General features: G+C 39.1%; 2 protein-coding genes across 2 annotated transcripts; both read right to left on the minus strand.

Moving 5' to 3' along the window:
* Positions 1–22,789: 22,789 nt before the first annotated feature.
* Positions 22,790–23,423, minus strand: LOC125819225 (uncharacterized). The gene is made up of 2 exons (XM_049498692.1): positions 23,398–23,423; positions 22,790–23,258 (listed from the first exon to the last, which is right to left on the minus strand). Exons 1-2 carry the CDS (start codon positions 23,421–23,423, stop codon positions 22,790–22,792), a joined length of 495 nt encoding a protein of 164 aa, XP_049354649.1.
* A 1,530-nt stretch (positions 23,424–24,953) lies between these two features.
* LOC125819226 (uncharacterized) lies at positions 24,954–25,256 on the minus strand. The gene has a single exon (XM_049498693.1). It carries the CDS (start codon positions 25,254–25,256, stop codon positions 24,954–24,956), a length of 303 nt encoding a protein of 100 aa, XP_049354650.1.
* Between the last annotated feature and the right edge of the window lie 870 nt (positions 25,257–26,126).

Raw genomic sequence — 26,126 nt, forward strand, 5'->3', positions numbered from 1 at the left:
GAGTGGGACCCACATGCCACCAAATTTCCCCCTAAATATTTATAAGTTATATCATTTTTTACTAATATAAAAAGGAATTATAAACATTCCTCCATTCAGCAACTTAGCGACTAGCTAGGGTTTACTCCCCATTCTCAACTTTTTCTCAATCTTCATCACTTTTACAACTTTGTTCCACGATTGAAATTTCTTCTTGATTTCTTGGTTCAGAGTCACGATTTATGTTAATAACTCTTCTTCTCTGATTCTCGTGGTTTCATGAGCTTTCGTTTTGGTGTTTTTGTTTTGGAAATTTTATATTTTTGTTTTTTGACATTGTGGTATTAAGCGATTGAGTTATTTTCATGGAGAGGTCGTATCTTTATGATTTTTGGAAAGAAAATCTCGTGTATTCACTCCAGATCTATTATGGTTCAAAGAGACTTAGCATTAACTTGAAATTCTAAGTTTGCTTTACCTAATTTAATTTTCTTTTGTTTGTGTTAAATATGGTTGTATGTGTTTGATTTTATTTTATCAATTAATATACTTTTTTATTGCTTCTCCAGTGGTGAAATTTTTAAAGGAACATTTGAAGAAAAAATATTGTCAAATTGGTGGTAACTTCATTAATGCTATCTATTGCGATAAGATGGTGAGTTGTGTCTATGTTCAGGGACTTGAGGTAATCAATCATAACATTTTATTCCTTAGCTGTTTGAAACCTATTAATGGTTGAGGTGGTAAATTTTAAGTTTTTTGTAATTGTGGATTTGAAGATCATTTTTGTGTAGTATTATAAATATAGTTATGCTAAATTGGTGTCTTGGAGTTAGAAAATTCAATTGATATCCTGGATTCAGTAGAAGACAAACATCTTTTGAAGTAGATATCGTCACTGGTGAATTCAGGATTGAAGTTAATTTGTGCAGAGACCTCTACTGTTTTTTTCCAACTACAAAGAGGAAAGGATAATTTTACTGTTAGCAAAAAAGGAACTTGCCAATAACTTATGTTCTGTTAAGGGTTCAATTCTCCCTAGTAATTAAATTACAAACAATGGGTAAAAGCAACACTAAGTTCAAAAGTAATTGTTGCACTAAACAATCTACACCGTTATATACACTTTGTATGCATATATAAGAAGAAACAACACTATATCCACTTACTTAGAACATAGTCTAGAAATATTTTTCAATCCCATTTTTTAGAGGACAAGCTTTGAAATTGTTGGAGTGTTGTTAAGCCCCATTGCCCAACTAAACTTGTTTGCAAATTCAACATGTTTGTACTTGTCCTTATTGATAGACCTATTGGTATTATAGTAACCAAGACATGGCTGGTATGCAAATTTCTTGCTTTATATCTATATTAGTTAACACATGTTCCACCTTTTTTTGGCCTCTGGATCAAGCAGAGATAAATGTGCATTTGATATGGGCAAATCTTTAATCGTAGAAAAGGGATGAAGGTGCCTTTTATATGGGCAAATCATGGGTATATATTCTCATCTTATGATAACTTAAATATTTAAGGTAAGTATTGCTTAGTGATTGTTGTTTTGCATGCATCTAAGTTTAGCAAAGGAAATATGAAACTCTCGAGCTATGTTCCAACTTGAGGTGTAGTATGGCTAAACATCATCTCAGAAATCTTTTGAGTTGCAACCTTATAGAAATTCAAACAATTGGGATTGGTGAAGAACTGAAGATTATGCTATTGCTAGCTGATGAGTCAATGATCTCAAGTTTAAATTCCCATTAGCTCATGGATGCATGCAGTAAATTATTCCCTTATTTTTTTCTCATTTAAGCTTTGCATTTTCAGTTTTATCATTACGTGTGGCACATTTGAGAGAAAGGGGTGGTGCCAGAAGATGACAGTTGAATCAACTCGTGATTTGGATTTCCTTCTGTTGCTGCTCTTACTCTTTCATTTGCACGTGTATGGGTATGTATATCTTATGCTTAACTATCAGTAGCTGAAATTAAGTTATGTGGAGAAAGGAGTATCTGTAGTACTGACACTACTGTTATCATGCAGACATTAATATGCAAATTGATGGGTTTACTATTGATACTTAGCATCCATAACTAGATAAAATTCTGATGTTGTAGTTGTATCTAGTGTAAGAATCTAATACAACATAATATCAGTTTCGAAGATGTGATTGAATCGTAGAATCTGTTTCCTTCTCTGAACTTTTATCATTCGTTGGTAAAAGAAAAAGTCTAGCTTTGATGCTTTTATGGTAACTCTTGTACTTTTAAGTTGTCTTCGACTACTGAACGTAATTTTTTTTAAATATTCGAGTTGGCCATCTTAGTGGTGACTTCTATTAGAAACGAGAATTACTAAGAGGTTATGCTAAGATATGGGCCATGAACAAGTGAGTTTTATTTATTATTCATGTTTGCTGGCATTGCTGCTATAGTTATCTGTATAGTAGAGTTGTATTATGCTTCACCTCAATTATTGTATCTTCTATTCCTATCCTAGTTGTAGTTGTGTACACCGCAGACAACTTATTATTTAGAAGATAATGTAAGGAAATAGCATAGAAGGCACCATTTCAGCTTGATTTAAATAGATGTGAGAATAATTATCCTAGACCAAAAAAAGTAGGCTGGAGATTTTGATCCAAGAATTGCATCTGCAAGCGCGTTGAGAACAACCTGGCCCCAGTTGAACTGTTTAGTGTGCTCAAGAGAATATGTTGCAGCTTTGAACTAATCTCCTTCACTTTGTGGCATAACCTTGATTAAAAAAATTTGTTTCATCTTTCTTATTGACATGTACAATTTAGGACTTATACAATATGTCGTATGTGTCTGATTTAAAGTGTCGATAGTAAAGCTGAGTGTATGAAATATTTTATTTAATAAAAATTTCATGTTCATGGCAAGATAGATCATTTAAGTATCTTAAAGTGATATGTTAACAGTCACACGATCTCTAGTTTTAATAGTCCCTTGCTCAAGACTGATAAATGAAGAAGTAAAAAAAGTCATCATTGTGAGTCACATGCCTTGTGAGCCACTGTTATTACTTGGTACCATTATTTCAATATATTTCTTCATTATTGTCATTTCTAAAGAACAATGGAAAATTAGCAAAAAGAACTATGAACATTGAGGTCAAATAGAGCAAAAGCTAAGTTCTAGAAAAGTACAAGTTCTCCAATTTATTGTATACTACTGTTTTAACATTCACGTCCTTCTGTGATTTTTTTCAAATCTTTTTTGGTTGCTTCTGCCTTCAATACTGCTAGCATTTTGGTAAGAAAACAGGGTGGATAATAGGGAATTGTTATTGGAAGAAATACTAGTTTAATAGTAGGCTAATTGGTGCAATATAGGCATTTATCATTCAAATTTTGTTTGTACAGGTTAGATACTTAGTATTCCTGCTACCTTCTGAAAGATCTTACCAAACAGAAGTTTGAATTTTCTTTATTCATCTCCTCATCCTAAATTATTGCTATCCTACAAATATCAGTGGATAATTTTTGGATAGAAATGGTGGTGCATAAATAATAGTGCCCTCTAACAATATCTTGAATGACTTTGAAGTGTTTGAGCAAATTTAGTTGTTTAGTCTACTTGTTTAGTACCAATATATTTTTGTCCATGTTGGCAGAGTATGTAACTAAGAATCAAAAATCTAGAATGTAATATTTTATTTCTTATCTACATTGAAAAGTGTTTTGTATGATTAGATTGTGCACATTTCTTTTCTTTGAGAAAATTTTATTTTGTATGTTTCACAGGATTTGGAGATTTCTGTTTACAAGTCGAGATGCAAGTTTGAAGATTTTGAACAATTTTGACAATTTGGTCATCATTTTGCTAGGGCAATTTGGCAAAGTATTTCATTACTTATATACTTAGAGATGTTTGTTCTTTAGGCTAATGAGTTGTGTAAACAATATCGTGATTATATTTTTTAAAAGAATTCGACATGTACGTGTGATGCTAATCTTTAGTTTGAATTAATACGATTGATGATTTTGTTTATATGCATTTGGTTATTAATATTTGAAATTTCATAGTATTGTAGAAAAATATGATAAGAGAGAGAGAGCATGTATTATTTAGGTACCATATTTTCTGGCAGTTGTAAACCACCTTTCTGGACCAGTGATACTAGAGTCCTTAAAACTCTTTAACGACCAGAGTTTGGTCACAAAATCTTGTAGTGATCAATAATAATTGTATTGAGATGTGGTTTTAAGGACGAGAAATGTAGTCCCTAAAAGGTAATAAGGACCTGAATTGCGCTAGTCGTAAAATCATTTAAGGACCAGTACTTCAATCTTGTCCCTATTGATCGTTAGCGACGGAGCCGCTAAGGACGGGGTAATTCCCATCGCTATCAGCTTTTGGGGACCAGAAAGAGAGTTTTAGGGACTATATTTCTCGTCCCTAATAGCCTTTTTTGTTTTAGTGTTTCACACGCTCACGGGTAGGCCACAAAAGAGGTATATGTCAAATTTGGCTCACACTCTTTAAAGTTGCCTAAGATCATTTCAAGAGCACACCTTTATAAATCAATCAGACTAATAGGAAAAATTCTAGGTTTATTCATGCAAGGTTCAAGGCAAGCTAATCACACAAGGCATCGACACTTAAGTGAAACATGACCACACTTTCGCTAGTGTGCAACGGTCATTACAAGAGAATCAATTCGATAAATGGCTAATCACAACGGGATGCAAAGAGTTCACATATTGTCTATGCAACTTCATTTGGCCTCATCGTAACCATACATTTATGTTTGATCGATTAAGAGCAGTATTCAAGTCCTCAGTATTGATCGAAACCTGGGCTCAAATTTTTTGCAAAAGAACAGCCACATAAACTCACGAGGGGTGGCAAAAATGTGCAAAAAAATCAATTTTTTTTGAAAGGGTCAAAATTATTTTGCAAATAAAAATAAACGGAGCCATAAATTCAAACACAATCGCAAAGCAGTTTTAAAAACACAATTAAAAACAAACAACCCAAATGTACACCAAAACACAAGTATCCAAAACAAGCAAAACAAGGTGGGTCTCACCCCACAAAAAATAAGAGCGTTTGTCCTCAAATGCAAATAATACAGAATCCAAAAGGCAAAGTAAAGAAAGAGAAAATGGGGGTGAAGAAAGCCCCTGTCTATGCAACCTCACTTTCTATCGGGGTCTCAGTGGCTGATGGAGCAGTCTGTATTTGGGCATCAGTACCCGAAGTAGTCTCAGACTGAATAGCAGTGCCAGATCTGCTAGGAGCTGATGTGGACGTCTCAGCCGGCAATGTCTGGATCACCGGCTGCACAACTATCTCTATAAGTTCTGGCAAGTCTTTGAATATGCCCTCATCTCTTCTCTCCTGTGTGTCCTCAGCATCCATTGATATCAACTCCTCATCGGTCTCTGCATCTGACTTTGCATGTGCTGCGCCATCACCCTGCTCATCTCCAATGGTCTCAGGAGCATCCTTAGCATCTGCCCTATCTATTAGTGAAGTGAAGTCAGTAGACTTAAGGTAGTCTACGTCATTTCTCAAACTCGCAATCTCGACTTTTAAAGCTGCCAACTCAAAGGCTTCTCCCTCTCTGCTCTCTCAAGCAATGACTCTAACTGTCAGGGCATCAATAACGGTTTGAAGTTGTGTAAGTGCTGCTAGCATGGCCCTGTTGATCATCCCTCGAATGGACTTTTCTAGTCGGGTAGCTCTCACATCAGCTGAATAGGCCAACTGCCCTATCTTCAGGATCATGGCCTAAGTGATCCTGACAGGCTGTGAGGAATAGGATGTACCTGGAGTATGTGAAAGGGAAGAAGGAGCGGGTATACTTGAAGGATCCGAAGCCGGAGTGGATGAGGATGCCTCTGCTGGCAATGTGTCAACATCGACCTCTGGAGAAGTATCTGATGGGTCTGCTCTCCTCCTGACAACCTCCTCTCGTGTGAACTCAGCCTCTATGTGACAGATATTGGTGGAAGAAGATGGGGTGACCTGTATATCACTGGTAGGGTCCCGGGGTACTCCGACACGCCGACATAACTCGGTGATCATAATAGGAAAAGGTAGAGATGTTTGTGTCTGTTTCTCTCTCATAGCCATATCCTGTGAAACTAGCAGTCCCTGTTCAATCCGCCTACTGGCCATGATAGAACCAAGGAATGCTGCCTTAGGATGATGCAGAATGGACTCGTTCTGGGATGGTATGATAGTGCTGCTGATGAGGCCAAACTAGTACCGGGAGGCGATGTTCATATGTCTCTTCTCAATCGGAGCTCCCGCACCTAACCACTTCGAGGTGATGTCAGAAATCATCGGAGCTAACCAGCCCTTCAAATCACCCAGGGACGGGACAATAGGCAAACCCTGGTAGGGCAGTACCGAGTGCAGTGGTCGACTTAATACAACATTAATATGCTCGCTGTGATACTCTACCTCCTTGCCTCTAATCATAACCGACTTCACCGGTCGGAACTCACTAGACTTTTTCTTATTTTTTAGGACCAACTCCCCATAGGCTAAGTAGAATTCCCAAACTCAAGAAGGGATGTAATGGTCCCGTGGCCTAGTGAACTGCTCGAACTCATGATACTTGAGCGTGTCAAGCACATCAACATGCTTACCTTCCAAACCCTCCACAGATAGTAAATTTTCTTCTAGAATGGTTCGTAAACCATCACCTTTCAATCTGTTCAACAATCTAGGTGGAGGTGGAGCTACGGGGAGTGCAGGGGCCATTGAAGGTGGTGCCAGGTGTGGCACTAATTTGGTAGTCAGAGGAGTTACAACTGATGTAACTATGATAGGTGTTAATTGAGGTCTATCCCTTAGCCTATTATGTTGGTGAATCAAGTGTTGTTCATCTTCTGGGTCGGAAAAATATGGCTTAATAGCTGACCCTTTTCTAGCGATATGTTTTTTTTGTTTGCCTTTATCTCCCGGTGGGAGATCTAGTTTCTTTTCTGTGAAGGACGTGATCCTCCTTCACTGATTGTAATTCCCTTTGCCTTTTTCTAAGGTGGCTCATTTAAGTTTGTGCGTAACATATCTGCAAAAGATCAAGTGATTAGGCGAAACTTAATTCAAACACAGAGAATCTTATTGTAGAAGGACTCGTCGATCCAGTCGGCGAGTCGCCAAATCTGTTTGGCGATCTAGGTCGAACTCACAGAAGGAATTAGCTTGAAAACTAGGTAAAGTAGCGATGAAAAAGTTTATTTGGCGAGACGCCGACTACGTTCGGCGACGACAAGGTTGTCTGCCAAAAGATACAGTGAAAGAGGACAAAATGAGGCATGCAAAGGGCGGTCTAAATTCCTATCGGCGAGTCGCCGATTACTTTTGGTGATCACGAATGTGTCCGCCAAAATTTACAGATCTCTCAACACTATGGACATGAATGAAGGGCGATCTAAGACTAGTAGGCAAACCATCGAGTCATTTGGCGAGCACGACCCAGCTCGCCAAATGATTCAACATGCCTATATTTCAACCCACTTCTTAGAATCGACCTTACAATCTTTGGAAATGAAATCAAAGTATTCATACACGAAACTTACACAAGACCCATACTTTCCACCACCCCGGAATACTTAGATTTCTTCCGATTTTGCCAAATTTGGCTATTTAACTAAGATTACCCTTAGGAATATTGTCACCCATTCCTTCATTGAGAACTTTTCGTTATTTGGCACAAATATGGGCCACTTCAATTTCGTTATTTAGCACGACCAACCTAACAATGATTACGCAACACCCACTTCAAGTTCATTCAAATCAAAGCACAAAAACTAAGGCAATCGACTATTAAAGCATTTCAGACAAATTTTTTGAATTAAGAATATCATCACAACACCCTATTTCTATCAGAGAGGCTCAACACACATCATCATGGTACTATAATTGAAAGAGAGTGCAACATTATCAAAAATAAATTCGGACTTTTAGAGGCTTTGCTTTGATGCAGATCAAATTACTTTTTGAAATGCTAGGTAGCAAAGAAATCCAACCCCAAACACTAGTCACCGACTAAAATACTAATGGAAAGGAAAAACTAGGAAAAAGTACCTTTGGTGTGATTTTGAGGAGTTTGTAACGAGGAAAAATGAGAGATTCAAAAATTTGACCTTTGGCCTTTATATAACCGTTCAGTTCTCGGCCATTCGGCGACATTAATCTTGTCACCGATCAACTCAGCGACGCGCTGAACGTATACTCATCTTGCTGAGTTTTACAGGACATTCCTTATTTTGGGGTCACAATGGCGGATTAAATCGAAATCGCCGATAGGTTCGGCCATTCGCCAACTGGATCCTTAGCTCGCCAACTTGCACTCTTCAACATCTTTCTCACTTTAACCTACAAAATCAGCACACCATTATTCAAACAGAATAACTTAAAGCAACATCACCTTGGGTTGCCTCCCAAGAAGCACCTTACTTAACGTCGTGGCACGACGCAAGTCCTTTCTCATTCTCCGTTATTGGGGTTGGCCCTAGTATCACTAGGTGACCCCAATATGTCATTTGGGTGGAGATGAGGCATTGCAAAACTTAGGAGTGACCTGATTTGCTGGATTGATCTAAAATGAGATCCAATCATTTGATTCAACACTTCAATATTCTCTTTCATTTCTTCCAACACCGGATCTTGATCAGTGATCTTTTGGAGAATGATTTAAAGTGTGTCCTCGACATGATTTTCCCCCATATCTAGACTTTCTCCTCTCATGAAGGGGTATATACCTCCCCTTGTTGTTGCATTGGACTTCCACCTATGAGATCTTGGTGGCCAAGTCGTTTAGTTGAGATGCTAGTGCGGTCAGCATGAGGTCGTTTTGGACTCCTTGGCTCATTTCAACCAAATTGCCACTACTATGCTCAACCATGCTCACCTAAATGGAAAACTCAACAAAGAATAAAACTAAAAGTAAAGTTAGTGACACTACGAAGAACAAAAATCCTATTAGGCTAAAAATTCTCAAATAACACCACTCCCTGGTAGCGACGTCATTTTGAAGCTTTTCATGACCAACGACACTAACCTACAGTACGAGTGTCTACGATCGTCGATAATATAGTAACTCAACCAACGGTGGAGGACATGACCAAGGGAGTGGTTTTGACAATTAGTAGAAAAATAAAATTAAGTTCAAACTAGTTGTAGCTAAAGACATTAACGATTAAAAATATTGTAAATTAAAAGGGGTGACACAAAGGTGTCAAATATCAAATAGGGGTTTTGTCACAAGTAGTAAAATACAACAAAAATAATAAGAAAATCAAGTATGGGGACAAGTTCTGGAAGTGTGACCGCAATACAAGTTGAGATCAATCGTTGGGTACATGCTTTTGATAGGAAATTTGCAAGATAATAGTGACTAGGCTAAGCATTAGATGGAAATGAGTTCCCTCTCGGGCAACTTATCCCATTTCAAATGCGTTCCTCTCGAACACCCATTTTTAGCATGAAGGCCACCCTATGCCTTACCCCACTCACTCTCTTAAGCTAAGTGTTAGGATATGGGACTAGGGTCTACCCTCTCGGGCTGAACCTTATGTCAACCCACTCCTTAGGCCATCAGTCTAGAGGTCTTGGCTTCGCGACCTCCCTCTCGGGGAAGCCAGAAACACATGGGTGGTTTTGTATTTGCAACTACAAACCCATTAAATTAAACCACAACCACTAGGTGAAATCACCATTACAATACATCTATCCTATCAGCAAGCAAGACCCAACAACAATATCAACACATATTTGGTAAATCACACCCCAAGAGTGGGGGTTTTAAGCCACATATTAAGAAATAACAAAATACACCTAAAATGATATTAAAATCAAATGGGTATAAGGATTTAAACCTTGATTTAAGCAAAGGAAGAAGAATGGAGAAGACCCACTTCCAACTTGGGGAAGATGAAATTTTTCTTTCTTCAAGTCTCCCAAAAACTCTCTCCAAACTTGAGAGAAAATATCCCAAAAAGTACTATTCTATTCTGAAAATTAAAATAAATGTTCAACTCTTAAAAATTAATAACAATTTTAGTATTTATAGACTTCAGAAAATAGTGTTGGCGGATCTTTTGGCGACATTAGTCGGAATCACCAATTAACTCGGTGATTCGCCCTTTTGGTGTAGTTCATTACCGTCTTGCACTAGCCTTCAGAATTATCGTTCTTTGTGTCATAGGGCGACCTAGTACTGCTTCGCAAAATTATTCGGTGAAACGCCGACTGCTCCTTTCATCACCTTTTTGATCCTTCTCCTTTAAAGCCTTCACGTATTGGAACAAAGGGCAGAGTGAGTCCCTTCAGCAAATCGCCAAGCGTGCTTGGCGATGCGCATGCTTCAACTTCTTTGTTCTTTTCAGCCTTTTGTTCATTTTTGGGCCTAAGTATCCATGCTTCCACTAAAACTTAAAATACCTGAAACTTAAGAGTTTTCATCAGATATTGAGACAAAATAAGCATTTGAGGACATTTTTCCTATCAAAATAAAGCCCTAAATGAGTCAAATTTGTGGACTCATCAATTGTCCCGACATCCCTCATAATATTATAGGCTTCATGGATAGATAGACAATAGTTCATGACTCTTTTTCATTTAAGTTATTAATGTTTAAAGACTTGAGTTGCCCCTTTGGGTAGTTGAATGTTTCCTTTAAACCATTCCAAGTTTATCAATGGAGACAGTCAAGTAAAGTTTATCTTATGTCGAGTAAGTCTTCCGCTTAGGGTTGACCATGGCAAAGGGTTCGCTTGGGGCCAACAATGGTTATGAAGTGCCAGTCGCGTCCAGGTTGTAGGCTCGGGGCATAACAAAGTTGGTATGATAGCCCATAGTTCAATAGTCCTAGGGTGTCTATTAAGCGTGTCTGTAGATTCCTTTTTATCTGTGTGAAGCACACTAGATCTATAATTAGGAGGCTCGGCAATTTAGGAACTATCTCACTTTTTCCATACTCTTTTTGCATGCAATAGAGTTCATCTCTATAAAAGTTTCTTTCAAATTCCTTCTTGCGTGTATCTTTGAGATCATGCCTCCACGAAGAGTTGTTGGAGGTTGTCCTTCTAGGAGAAATGTTGATCCTCAGGATCAAGCGGTACCTAATGCACCAGAAGTGCAACCCCAAGGAGAGGACACTCATATTGAGTTTCTAGATGGTATTCAGATGTTGAGGCAACTGGTGGCCAACCAAGCTAGTCACCAGAGAGAGGATCGACAGGATGTGACTGATACATCAAGAATCCATGAATTCTTGAGGATGAATCCCCCAAATGTCACCGGTTCAAGTGTCCCTAATGATCCAGAAAACTTTGTGGAAGAGTTGCAAAAAGTGTGTGAGGTGATGCATGTGGCCGATTCTGAGCGAGGGGAACTAGCTGCATACCAACTGAAGGTTGTTGCTAGGGAATGGTTCAATCAATGGAAGAAGAGTAAAACTGAGAGTGCACCAATTGTCAGCTGGGTTGTGTTTGAAGATGACATGCCCCGAGGCTACCCCCTTGACTTTAACACGGGACCTAGGATCACGAGTGATCCCAAGCTAACTCTGAGTTGGCATATAATAAGTAAAACTGAATATCTATGAAAGATAAACTAAAGCGGAAGCTAAATCATAAGATAACTAATAGTGGGGAATACCCAAAACTGGTCTGAATATATAAATACTGAATAAAAATTTAGTGCTATTGAAAAATCATTCAAAACTAAAGCTGAATTTAATACTATGTCTGAAAACGCCTCTTACTAACTAGAGTTGTTGGGTATGTCCCCTACTAACCCCATCAAAACTGAAACTGACATGAAATACTGAAATTGACATAGTCTCTTGTCCTCGAAGTATGAGGACTCACCATTGATGCTACTGAGTATTGAATGGAATCGATCTACGCGTGATCTGAATGCTGAGGACATGAACCTACATCGTGAAAGGATGTAGCGCAGAGTATGCGTCAGTACTCGAAATCTACTAAGCATGCATGATATAGAATACAACTGAACAAATATATAAGCTGAACAAAGCATAGTTGAGCGATGACAGAATCTGAACATAATGCAAATACTGAAATATACTGAAATGAACTGAACTTAATGCAATGACCAAGTACTGATTATTGATATGACATGCTGAGACTGAATACTAAAATATGACTAAAAACCTAGTCAAATGCACTAAAATTGACTGTGGGAGATACTATAAACCCACATAGAACCATGTGAGCTAAATGTGGAGTCCGATTTATACGCCCCATCGAGAGGACCCAATACACCTTGCCAGGGGTATAAAGGCATGACTGGCATGATCACTAAATCTGAGTCCCAATAGAGGGGACTTATAAACATATAGGGGCACGTATTTCTGGGACTGTATGGGTACGTTGAACCCTAGTCCAACTCGGAGTTAAGTCTACTCCCAACTGAATATGTATATGACACATTATGCCTAAATACTGAATAGCTTAAAATACTGACACACTAAATCTAAGAATGTAATAATTATAAACTAATAATATGACATTCAAAACCTAAAGCATGATTGTTTGTTTTACTGACCTAGCAAGTGTAATTCATGAACTAAGAGAATCTAGACAACTAGGGTTTTGAGTTTCATACAAGGAATTTAACAACGATTCCAAGAAAACATAATTCGATTAGGAACACTATAATAGCTAAATCACAACAAATATCTAAAGTTTCTAGAAATCCTAGGTCTAAACAAGATATAGGGAATCAAGAGTCTGGCTGAATTCTAGAAACGTAGTGGATGAAAGGAATCAACTAGTGAAATCCCACATATCACGGAGAAATCTTTCCATTTTGGGGCTGGAACTGAAGAAAACATGTTGCATTCTTGAAAGGGTTTTGGTCGCCTCTTTTCTCCTCTTTGGCTCTATGTTATGATGAATTTTAGTGGATAAATTGCTTAGCGTATGTTTTGACTAAGTTACTAGGCTTAAACTGACCAAACCAACGTAGTTTAGATGTCCAATGCATAGGGAAAAAGACAAAACGACCCTAACTTAAAATTTGACAGAGCCATCAACAGGCCTGACCGACAGACCGTAGGTCAACTGACGGTCCATCCTATCACTCATCGTTTGGCCGTCAGAGAGTTAGAAACTGGAGTCAGAACCACAGGCCTAGACTACGGACCGTGGTCCCACCTACGGTCCGTAGGTCTTGGGCGTGGTTCTGGACTTTTCCTGAAATTTCTGGGTGAAGGTGAGATGGCCAACCACGGACCCCATCCACGGTCCGTGGTTCAACCTATGGTGTGTAGGTGGCCTCTAATTGTGGCACCTGCAACTTCTAAAATTCTAAAATTTTGTCCTTTCTCAGATTCGAGGTGTTATATTATCTCCCCCTTGGGTACATTCATCCTCGTATGAAGTCTAAACTAGCTGAGTATGGCGGGAAGGTGCTACAAACCCTACCACTAAGTACTAGAAACTGAAATATGACTGAACTAAGTTCGACGAACATGCAAATATGTTGAAAATGCAAGAATAATTGAAGGAACAAGATACTAAGACTGATTTTAAGCAAGAGTAACTAAAAGACTGGAGAGGAAATATTACCTCAAGCTGGAATGGAATCGGAAGGAATGAGATGAGGATACTTGGCCTTTATTGTTGCTTCTTCTTCCCAAGTAGTTCCCTCTGCAGACTGAATCATTCACAAAACCTTCACTGAAGCTACTTCTTTATTTCTCAACCTACGAACCTGACAGTCAAGAATTTCAACTGTCACCTCTTCAAAAGTGAGACTGTCCTTCACAACCACACTTTCTAATGGTACTATGGATTCTGGATCACCCATACACTTCTTCATTAAGGAAATGTGAAAGACTGGATGGACTGTTGCTAGTTCTGCTAGCAACTCTAACTCATAAGCCACCTTACCAACCCTCATCAGGATTTTGTAGGGACCTACATATCTCAGACTGAGCTTCCCTTTCTTGACAAATATCATCACCCCCTTCATAGGTGAATCTTTCAGAAAAACCCAATCATCAATCTCAAAATCCAAGTCATATGCATAGGACTCTTGAAGACTGTGGGCTGACTTTAGTCTAGCATTGATGAACTGAACTTTTTCCGTAGCCTCAACAACTGAATCTGGCCCAATCAATGCTGCTTCCCCTACTTCAAACCAGCCGACGAGAGATGTACATCAACGCCCATACAATGCCTCATAAGGGGCAATCTGAATACTGTAATGGTAGATATTTTTATAGGTGAACTCTATGAGAGGTAGGTGATCATCCCAACTACCCTTGAAATTGATCACGCAAGCTCTCAACATGTCCTCTAAGGTCTGAATAGTACGCTCTGCCTGATCATCCTTCTGCGGATGACATGGTGTGCTATGATTCACCAGAATACCAAGACATTTCTGGAAAAGATTTCTAGAAATGAGAGGTAAACTAAGGACCTATATCTGAGATGATAGATAAGGGAACCCCATGAAACCTGACCTTCTTATTAATGTAGAGTTCAATGTAGTCCTCTGATGAATCAGTAGTCTTGACAACCAAGAAGTGAGCGGACTTAGTAACTCTATCTACTATCACCCAAAATGGAGTCATGATGTCTCTGAGTACGAGGTAAACCCGTAATGAAGTCCATGTTTATCACTTACCACTTCCATGTAGGGATGTTAATCTCTTGAGTCATACCTCCTGATGTTCCACCTTAACTTGTTGAAAATTAAGGCACTTATCCACAAAATCTGCTATATTTCTATTCATACCATTCCACCAAAAGACTTCTCGTAGATCACGGTACATCTTAGTGGCACCTGGATGAATGGAATACCTGGAGTTATGGGCTTCTATAAGGATCTGTTACCTCAACTCACCCATCTTAGGAACACATAAGCTACCCTGGTAACGAAGCACACCATCTCCCCTTTGGGAGAAAACTTCTACTTTCTACTGATAAACTGCACCCTACGACTGAATAAATATAGGATCACTATCTTATTTTTCCTTAACCTCCACTATCAATGAAGATTCAGATCTATTCTGAACTACCACACCACCATATGATATGTCCATAAGATCAACTCCAAAGCGAGCAAGCCGATGAACATCTTTTGCTAATTCTTTCCATTCTTCCTCAACATATGCTACACAACCCATAGATAGTCTGCTAAGATCATCAGCTACTACATTGGCCTTACCAGAATGATAAAGCACATTCATATCATTGTCCTTGTGGAATTCAAGCCATCTCATCTAGCGAAGATTCAACTCTTTTTGGGTGAACACATACTGGAGGCTTTTATAGTGTATGAACACATCTACGTGAACATCATACAAGTAATGTCTCCAAATCTGTAGAACAAATATTATCGATGCAAGTTCGAGGTCATGAGTCGTGTAGTTCTTTTCATGCACCTTAAGGTGTCTAGAAGAATAACATATAACCTAACCTCACTGCATCAACACACAACCTACGCCGACCCTGGATTCATCAAAATAGATCACATAATCTCTTGGACAATTTGGTAAAGTCAAAACGGGAGCTTTAGTCAACTTAGTTTTCAGTTCGGAGAAGCTCTTCTCACACTTATCGGACCATTGAAACTTAACCTTTTTCTGAGTCAACTTGGTCAATGGGGAAGCTATGGATGAAAATACTTCAACAAATCTCCTGTAATAACCTGCAAAACCCAAGAAACTTCTGATATCTATTGGAGAGGTGGGTCAGGGCCATTGCTTCACTGCCTCTATTTTCTGAGAATCCACTCGAATCCATTCGCTCGATACCACATGGCCAAGGAAAGCAACTGATTGTAACCAAAATTCACACTTGCTAAACTTATCAAATAACTGGCGATCTTTGAAAGTTTGTAGAACAACTCTCAGATGAGTCGCATGCTCTGCCTTATTCCTAGAGTAAATGAGGATATCATCAATAAAGACGATAAAGAACAAGTCCAAAAAATGCTTGAACACCATGTTCATCAAGTCTATGAAGGCAACAAGAGTATTTTTTAGTCCAAATTACATAACTATAAAATGATAATAATCATATCAAGTTCTGAAGGCTATTTTCGGGATGTCACTATCTTTGACTCTAAGCTGATGATAACCGGATCAGAGGTCTGTCTTCAAAAAATGACTAGCACCCTGGAGTTGGTCGAACAAGTATCAATCCTCTGGATAGAGTACTTATTTTTTATTGTGACTTTATTCAACTACTGATAGTCAATGCACATCCTGAGTGAACCATCTTTCTTTTTCATGAACAACACTGGCGCACCCCATGGAGAGATACTTGGTCTGATGAAGCCCTTATCTAGAAGGTATTTTAAGTGTTCTTTCAAATCCTGAAGCTCAGCTTGAGCCATTCGGTAAGGATGAATCAAATAGGCTGGGCATTCATACGTCAAAACTTACGCCTCAATTAAGATATATAAACGGTCGAAGTCAATTTGTAGAACTCAACATGAGTTGAGGTTGATCTCATAGAGAATTTCTTTACATAAATGATTTCACTGTCGCGTTTTACTCAAATGTCGTTATTATTTCCTAAATAAACAATTACGAAAAGTAAAATTGGGTTTAGCATTAACGCTTTGGTAACCAAAGTTGCAAACTAAAGTCTAATTCAACAATTAACAAAATATCAGTTTCAAATTTGTTTCATTAATTAATTGAAACTAGGGTTGTGTTCCCCATAACGTTGCGTGTAATGTTCTTCCGTAGTTGAGTTTCAGGCAATTTATCTCTGCAAAGTACATGCGAGTAAGCTATATCTGACACTTCTCAGTCTACTTAGATAATTTTCACTCAAGTCCTCTCGGTCCTAGAGTGTTACACGATTTACCCTCGCCTACAATTGTGTTCAGGTTCTTTTCTCTGGAACTTAAACCTTGACTCCATTTAGTCAGATTAATTTAAATTTTTCGTAACTATCATTTTTCACTTGAAAAAATGATAGATAAAGGATCACTCTAATGCGTGCACCCATCAAAATAAATGAATAACGAAAGCTAAATTACAATTTGTAAACATAAATCGCCTTTCACTCATTTTAGGAAATTACAATTATAATTACGTCATGGATCCCACAACACCAGTTGTGGTATTTAGCCACTCCTGATTTCACGTATACATTCTAAAATATCAAACAAAAACATGTTTTGAAAGTACTTACGAAAATAAGCAAATCAACAAGCCACTTCGATAATTCATGAATCGGAAATCCAAACTTCAAACTTAATTCAATGTTCAAATCGAAAATCACAAACTGAGAATAAAAGAAACTTGTTCTTCATTCAAGGTTAGTAAAGATAAAGCATAAAAAACGACCTAATTATTCAAATACGTGTTTTAAAAAATAGTCCTACTCGAAGTAGGACTATACTGTCAGGCCCTTCACGCCCACTTCTACGACCCGTGCCTGTGAAGCCCTTTGTGGTCTTCACTTGGAATCACACAAAATACTTCTTCAAGCCTTGCCCACTGTAACTTTTCATGGATGCCACCATGGGTCGTCGCACTAACCACGGTCCATAAATGTGCCAGTAGTCTTCACTTGGTCACTTTCCATTTAAGTTTCTCGAGGCCTCAATATTGGATCATCTTCACAATCATCACCACGGGCCGTTATAGTGACAACGAACCATGGAGCCTTCTGTGGTCTTCACTTGGTTGCTCATGCACTTCATCTTCCCAAGGCCCAAGCACTGGTTCAACTTCACGAGCACAACCACATCCCGTTTTGAGGACCACGGTCCGTGAAGTTGGCCATGATCTTTACTTGATCCTACCAAAAATACACTAAATTTTAGTTTTAATCCTTAGTTTCCAAGCATCAAATATGCCAAGATTTCGCGGCACATCAACACCCTCAACTTATAACCATTACTTGTCCTCAAGTGATGAAAAAACAATACATTCAACCCTCAAGTGATTCAAACACTTTTGACACTACACAACAACCATCTCACATACAATTTGTATCCAAAACTCTAAATCTAACATGCAAGGATAAATCTATGACATCTCATTACTCATAGTCGATTATGCTTATGGCTGTTAATTATCAGCTAACACAATCTACTGTCAAATGCAATCACTGTGCCCTCACACCACAGAAGTTCCTCACTCATGATAATTAGGACTAAGTACTACGCTCGCACTCTCAAAGAACTTCTAACACTAACAACAAACTACCATAGGCTTGCCCTTTCTTTCTAAGCTCTATCTTGCAAACTCCCGGAATCGGATCACTGTAGGACTTTATCGTCTTGTAACATAGGCTTAGGCTAGGGAATTGATATTTGTGTTCGTGAGTGACTAGTCCCTTGGTTTTCCAAATTTTTATTTTCTCACAACTTTTTTCAGAGCGATGCCCTCTTTTTCTTTATTTCATCACATCCCAACCGCCATTATTTTCCTTTTTCATTTTCTTTTCATCTTTTCCTTTTCTCTTTTCACACTTCTTTATTTATATGCATTTTTTATATGCACTCAGCTCATTGGTTGAACCTTCTTTTTCACTCTTTTTTCTGCTCGAATTGCAATCACCCTCAACTTAGGCTTTTGGCCTGAGTTGTGACATAGTATCTTCGGAGACCAAATGATATGATATTTATTGGGTAAGAACAATAATTGCTTTTTAGGCTCAAATTTGGTTGAAGTGGTAAGCTTTTTATTTGGTTGTTTTATTTGTGGCTTTTTAGTGGTTTAACAAAAATGGACTATAGATCCTTTACTATCATGTTATTCTTAGATTTAAGCAAGATTACTCAGGCAAGTTATAGTTTTTGTTCGTAGTGTTAGATTACGAACAACACTCACATACACACTTGACACATGACTACATTTTCCAAGTTCTTGGTTCACCAATTTATTTATCAGACTAACAATGATCAACATGTAAGTATCTAAGATGTAGTCTAAAGATCCTAACAGTTAAATTTAAGATTAAGGTCCTTATTTTTCAGAGACTAGCTGCTGCACATCTTAACACACAAACAGAAACACAAAACCAGTTTTCAAAGTAAACACAAAGTCAACTTCCATTCATTATAACATCTTAGAATGGCAGGTTGCTCACCACCCCTCCCCAAAAAAAGGACTTTTCCCTCAAAGTCAATAAAGAAAATAAAACAGGGTTGTGAGGAAGTGTCATACCTATGACACTCTAGGCACCGGTACTTGGAGTAGCGTTGCCACACTTATCAATGGGTTCACTCTCAGAACTCAACATATGATCAGGCTGGATACCACTCGTCGGGGAAGGTACACCACTACCAGAAGCTCCAGCTAACACTACATCTCGTTGTTGTTCCTCACGTACTTATTTTTCTCTAGCTGCCTTTCTTGATGTCTTGCGGGCTTTCTTTTCTTGCCTTCTTTCCTCTATGGACAGCTCAGCAGGTATCTCGTCACCATATTCTTTGGCTTTGTGTTTTCTCTTGCTGGACTTACTCTTAGGTAGTTCACCCTAGAAATCGTCAAGTGATTGAGCAATTGCATCAAAGAATCTGGCATAATCAGAGTGGGTTCTTGTACAGGCTTTTCTGCCAGTTTAGCAACTTGATTTCTCATCTCAGCCAATTATGCTCTAAACTCTTCAGTATCTATGGAACCTGCGGCCTTGAATCGATTCTGAACAAGGTTCTCCAAACCATCATTCCCATCTTTTAACACAACCATCTCCTTCTAAATCTCATTTTTAATCTTTCTTCAGAGCTGACACATCTCTATCTATTATCTATGGCATCCGATTTAAAATATTATTGACCAAGGTCCTGGTTTGGAATAGTGACGTAGGTACCTTGTGCCTGTGAGGTGGAAGCTGGTAGTGGTGGTGCCTCTGTAGATGGCTGGGATGACTCTGACTATTCTGGACCTCTATCTGCATGTGGGATATCAATTGGTACGTGAGGAACAACCGCCAAATTACCCACAACTCCATATTTTGCACCAATGAGATGGTTCGTGACATCTTTGATATTAGAAACTTGGGTGAATCTGAATTCTTCACCCCATCGGTCAACCAGCTTATTTTGGGGGAATGTTCGCTTGTTGACATAATTTTCCTATCAGACAGGGAAAAGAAAATCAGGCTCTCTAATTCAATGCCCTGTCGCATATCGGTTGCTATGATCAACCCCACATTTATCGGGTAACCAACCATAAGGCATGCTACCAAAGAAGCTAGTGAAGGATACAATGTGTTATCATTAGCTTTCGGTCTCAATTGCGCTTAGACAACAACCCACCAAATCTTAGTTGGAATAGATAGTGAAGTTTTTTTAATAAGTGTTGGCGTTGTTGTGACCCAAACTGCATTCTCTCCATCTATGGCAATTTGCTTTGCAATCTAGTGCAAGACCCTCTCTCGAGAAATCTGAATCTCCATTGTAGTATCACTGGTGACTTTATGATGGTTGTCCTCTAAAAGGCCAATTGAAGTTGGTGCAGAGTATTCTGGGCCATGCAATATCCTGTTAATAGTTGCCTCAGAGATATCTACTGATTTTCCCCGAACTATAATTGAGTTGAGTGGACTCCAAGTAATAGAAATGTCTTTCAGTGAAAATTTTGTTGTCTCTATTTACGCAGCAAAGTTCATCAGTGTAGCTGCTTAAGATGAATAAATCTCTCTGGCCGAGTGGCTAGAGTATTTTCCAGGTGCATTTTTCATCCAGTCAAACTTATGAAACTGAAATGTTCGATAAATGTCGGGGAATGCTTTGATATCAGCTACAACCACCCTCGTCTCAGGCATGATTGCTCGCTTCTTGAAGTTGCCAATCTTGGTCACAATACAATTGTTGAAGAATTTTTCAGACCGGTTTACAGTTCACATGGAGCGGTAATAGTCAATCAGCTGTTGTCTCGCTGTGGGATCAGGATCATGGATATTCATATAAAGATGCATGGTGTCATCGGTTGTGATCTCTTCATCTTCTTCTACTGTACCTTCTTCTTCTTGTGCCCCAGTTTCAGTTGTTATGTGTAATGTAGCATCATCCTGAAAGCCGCCGTCAGACTCTGCACTGCCTTCCAAAACTATCATCAGACTGGCTACCAAAACCCGCATTGGATTCACTTCCCAATTCTTCACTGCTACCGGAATGACTACCTCCCATTTCAGACTTGGGAGGAGTGTCCTGGAGAATTACCCTTCTTGTTTGTGCTCTAGTAGCCCAAGGTTATTGATCGTCAATGGTGGTAGTTATTTGCACCACGGAGATACTAGACTTGGAGTCGTTATGACCTTATTATTGAGAAGCAGTGGGTGCAGACTGTGGGTCTGCGTTCTGTCTTTCTTCTTGGAGGCATAGTACCTGAAAAACACAACACTCATTAGAACAAAAATCAGAAAAATGACACACTATCGGGTACTCAGACGTCCCATGTGTAATTACATCATGACGCCTTGCCTTAAGAATGCCGTCACACAATCTATCATTGGGAAGGGCCCCAGAATCAAAAGATGAACAGAAAAAAAAGTACAGAAGAATAAAATTATATTAAACAAGTAAACTGTATGAGAGCTTACACTTGCCCAAGTATTTTTCACGGATGGATTCATGGCCCATGGAGTGAACCACGGTCCATAATACTACCCGTAAACCTAACAAGTGATAATATGAAATGCCCAAGTGTGGTCCACGAGTGGTTTCACGGCTCGTAGTGGCTTCCACGATCCGTGAAGCCTATCATGGTCTTACACTTGGGCGATCAATCATACATTGCTTCCCCCACTATTACTTCTATAATATGTCACCCCCATTTTAAACACGACTACTAACACCACTTAATTTCAAACATGCACAAAGCAAACAAGAACAATATTCATTCAGTAAACAGATACCCTGATCATACCCACACAAGAATCATCAATTTTACATAATGCAAACTAACCCACAACAATTTAACATCAATCCATATTATTTCTCACATGATTATGCTAATTTCAACTAAATCGAAGTAAATCTAACTTGTTTTTAAACAAGATGAAACTTATATCAAGTTATGAAGTGACTTACTAGGAGATTAAAAGAGAATTTCGCTCAGAAAGAAGAATCAGTGGACTCAGCTTGAATTTCTTGACAACGTAGGTTTAACGCTTCGATTCTTCGATGAATTAAGGATTTGTGAATGATGGGAATAATTTATACTCCTTAAGAACCGTTATAGGGAAAAGAATGGGGGAGAAAAATCTAACCTTTGGGTGCTTGGGAGTATTAAATATACATTTAATTTAAGTTCTTTCTTTCGCGCGGGTCGAGTAGGTTTCCTGTTAATACTGGGTTGTGGACAACGGACCGTTAAAGTGCCCGTGAAGGTCATCATGGTCCGTACAGTGGTCCATGAAATTGACTTACGACAAAAATACTTACCTGTGGTTCATGAGAGGCTAGACGATCCGTACAAATCATGACGGATCGTGAACCCTTCTGTGAACCTTTTTCTTGCAATTTCCAGTAACTCCCTTAGGTTTGTACTGAGATTGACGGACCGTGAAGTTTCCTGTGAAGGGCACCACGTTACGTGAGGCTGCTCATGAAGAGCAATCTCCACCCAGTTCCTGTAATTCATAACCCTAGTCTCTCCTATGCACATCAACACACAGTGACTCTATAAAAAAAAAGAAAAATACGAAAAAAGGGAAAATACCTAATACAATTACATCTTCGGCGGTTGCCTCCTAAACAACGCATAGTTTAACATCGCAGCGCGACGCGGGTTACTTGATTATTTAGACTTCATCAAGTTTACATTCCTCCATAATCTTTACATCATTTGGAACACCCAAGTATGCCTTGATTCAGTGACCATTGGATTTGAGCCTCTCACCCTTGTCATTTTCAAGCTCAATAGCACCCGACTGGAACACCGGAGTAACCTTAAAAGGTCCAGACCATTTGGATCTCAATTTTCCCGAAAACAGACGAAGTCTGGAGTTGAAAAGTAACACCAAGTCACCAGGAGTGAAGGTTTTCTTTTCAATATGCTTATCATGATACAACTTCATCCTCTCCTTGTACAATGCAGAACTCTCATAAGCTCTCAAACGAAACTCATCCATCTCATTAATCTGATCCAGTCTCAAGTTTTCTGTTTCGGTCCAACTGTGATTCAGCTTCTTTACAGCCCAGAGTGCTTTATGTTCAAGCTCAACCGGCAAATGGCATACCTTTCCAAACACCAATTGATATGGAGACGTACTAATAGACGTCTTGAAAGCTGTCTGATGTGTGCATAGAGTATCATCTAACTTTCGTGCCCAATCTATCCTGTTGACATTTACTATTTTTCTCAAGATCGCTTTATTTCCCTATTGGACATCTCTACTTGGTCACTGGTCTGCGGGTGATAAGGTGTTTGAACCTTGTGTTGTTTAACCCCATATTTTGTCAGAAGAGCACTGAATACCTTGCAACAGAAATGGGACTCGCCATGGGTAACTGATGGCACCGACAGATGGATCTTTGTCGCTGGCACACATCACAACTCCTCACTATGTCTATCCATCCCGATGAATTGTGGGCCAGTAGTACCCACACTGAAGTAGCTTGTGGGCTATTCTAGCACCTCCATGATGACCACCTACCGAAAAAGAGTGACAACCTTCTAGAATATACAACATCTCATCTTCAGGAATACATCGCCTTATGATGTTGTCAACACACATCCTATGCAGATAAGGTTCGTCCCAAAAATACATACCTACATCATGCAGGAACCTGTTCCTTTGCTGAAATTTCAGCCCCTCAGGCATTAAATCACTAACAAGAAAGTTAGCAAAATAAGCAAACTAGGGAATTAGATCAAGAGTAGCGGCTAATACCTACTCGTCCGGGAATGCATCATTGATTGCTAGTTCATATTCCTCTTTCTCTTTAGTCTCCAACCTAGATATATGATCAACCACCCGGTTCTCACAACCTCTCCTATCCTTAACTTCAAAATCAAATTCTTGAAGAAGTAATACGCATTTGATCAACCTGGGCTTGGCATCTTTCTTTGCCATGAGGTATCTCAGAGTTGCATGATCCGTATGAACTATCACTTTAGTTCCTAGCAAGTAAGCTTTGCCCCAACACAACTCTAAAAGCAGTACCACTAGCATCGCACATTACCTCAAATGGCTCTGCCCAATCTGGCCCAACGATCATTGGTGCAAAAATCAGCTTCTCTTTTAGGCATTCAAAGAGCCATTTGATGATCTCCTTTTTGACCACCTCTTTGCATAGGTGGGTTTAGCCTCCGCTGGTGTTCAATGCGTGGGCTGCAGTCCTCCTCAAGTTGAATTTTATAGGTGCATATACATAGAGGTATCCCGATGATGTCTGCAATGGTCCACCCAATGGCCTTTTTGTACCTTATCAAAACTTTGATCACAACTTGAATCTGTTCATTATTCAAATCTATAACCAAAATCACAGGTAAAGTGGTATTAGCTCCAAAACATACCTAAGGTGACTGTGTAATGGTTTCAGTTCCAGCACAGGTGGTTCCTAAATGGATTGGTTTGATGGAGGACTTGGCCTATTTTTCAAATCCAGGTCCAATTTATTTGGAGCATAAGAATGTGCTCCTATACCCTGCAAAGCATTCACAGTCTCTACATAGACCGACTGAAAATCAGCCTCAAAATTTGTCAGCACTGCAACTAAGGTTTCAACAGCCAACCTCTCTTCAATTATTGCTCCCATTTCTTCTTCATCAAAAACCTCTACCGCAGACACCACATTCATTTAATGTGGCTGCTTCATGTACCTACACATATTATATTTTGCCTATTCTTTGTTGAGTTTGAATTTCAGTTCTCCTCACTCAACATCTACCAATGCTCATCCTGTGGCCAGAAATGGTCTTCCCAAAATAATGGGAACCTTAAAATGTACTTCACAATCCAAGTTCACGAAGTCTACTGAAAAGATGAACGTGTCCACCTTTACGAGCACATCATATAGGATGCCCACATGTCACTTCACTAACCTATCTTCCATCATCAACCTCATCGTTGTGGGTTTTGGAACTCCTAACCTTAGTTGCTTGTAGACGGCCAGCGACATAAAGTTTATATTGGACCCTAGATCACACAAGACCTTTGCAAATTTGATTGATCCAATAGTACATGGTTTAGTGAATGCACTGGGATCCTCCTCCTTCTGTACCAGAGACCTTGTAGCAATAACATTCCAATAATGAACATGGTTAGTCAAATCAATACTAACTGCTCTTTTCTTTGTAACCAAGTCTTGAATGAACTTGGCATATCCTGGCATCTTCTCAAGGGCTTCCACCAGTGGTATGTTTACGAACAGTTGTCATATCATGGTGATGAACTTTGTAAATTTCCCATCCTCAACTTTCTTTTTAAGCCATTGGAGGAAAGGCGGAGGTGGTCTTGGGATCTGCTGTAAAGGCATATTTCCCTCAACCTCGTTCTCTTTTCCTTTTGAAGGTTGTGCTATTGGCTGAGCATCCTCCAAGTCATCTACATGTTCAGCTTCATCCTCCTCTCTTCCAGCTTGCTTTAAAACCTGCTCATGTTTAGTACTTGCAGAAATAGGGTTAGTAAGAATCTTACCACTCTTAGTGGCGATAGCCATGCAATGCCCGTTCATCTTAGGATTTTGGATCGTGTCACTTGGTCCTCTAGTTTAATGACACTGAAAGTTGCCCCAACTGCTGCTCGATATGCTTGATGAGGTGGTGTGAGAGTCTACTAGTTGACTCATACTAGAGAAATCACTTTTTATCTCCTTCACCCCTGCGTTAGTTGATTCAAATTTTTGTAGCACCTTAGCCAACATGTATTCCAGCTTATACCCGCTGGAACTACCACTTGCCCGGTTTCTATTACCTAGGGGCACATAGACACCACTGCGATCATTTCTGTACCCATATCTGTTCTTTTAGTTTCTGTGCTCTCGGTTTGCTGGCCTATCATAATGACATTCCCTTGAGTAGTTCCGAACTGCAACTCTTTTGATTCTGGAAAGAATCCTTCTAGAAAAGCCTCATTCAACTCAGTCCAAGTCCTGATTGAGTCAAGTGGCAACTCATTCAACCAATTGGTTGCCTCTCCTATAAGAAACAAAGGAAACAACCTCAATCTCATCGCTGTTTGGCTTACTCCAGGAATCTCTTGT

This window comes from Solanum verrucosum, unplaced genomic scaffold, assembly GCF_900185275.1.
Source record: "Solanum verrucosum unplaced genomic scaffold, falcon-dt-bn FXZP01000249.1, whole genome shotgun sequence".
Classification (NCBI taxonomy): domain Eukaryota; kingdom Viridiplantae; phylum Streptophyta; class Magnoliopsida; order Solanales; family Solanaceae; genus Solanum; species Solanum verrucosum.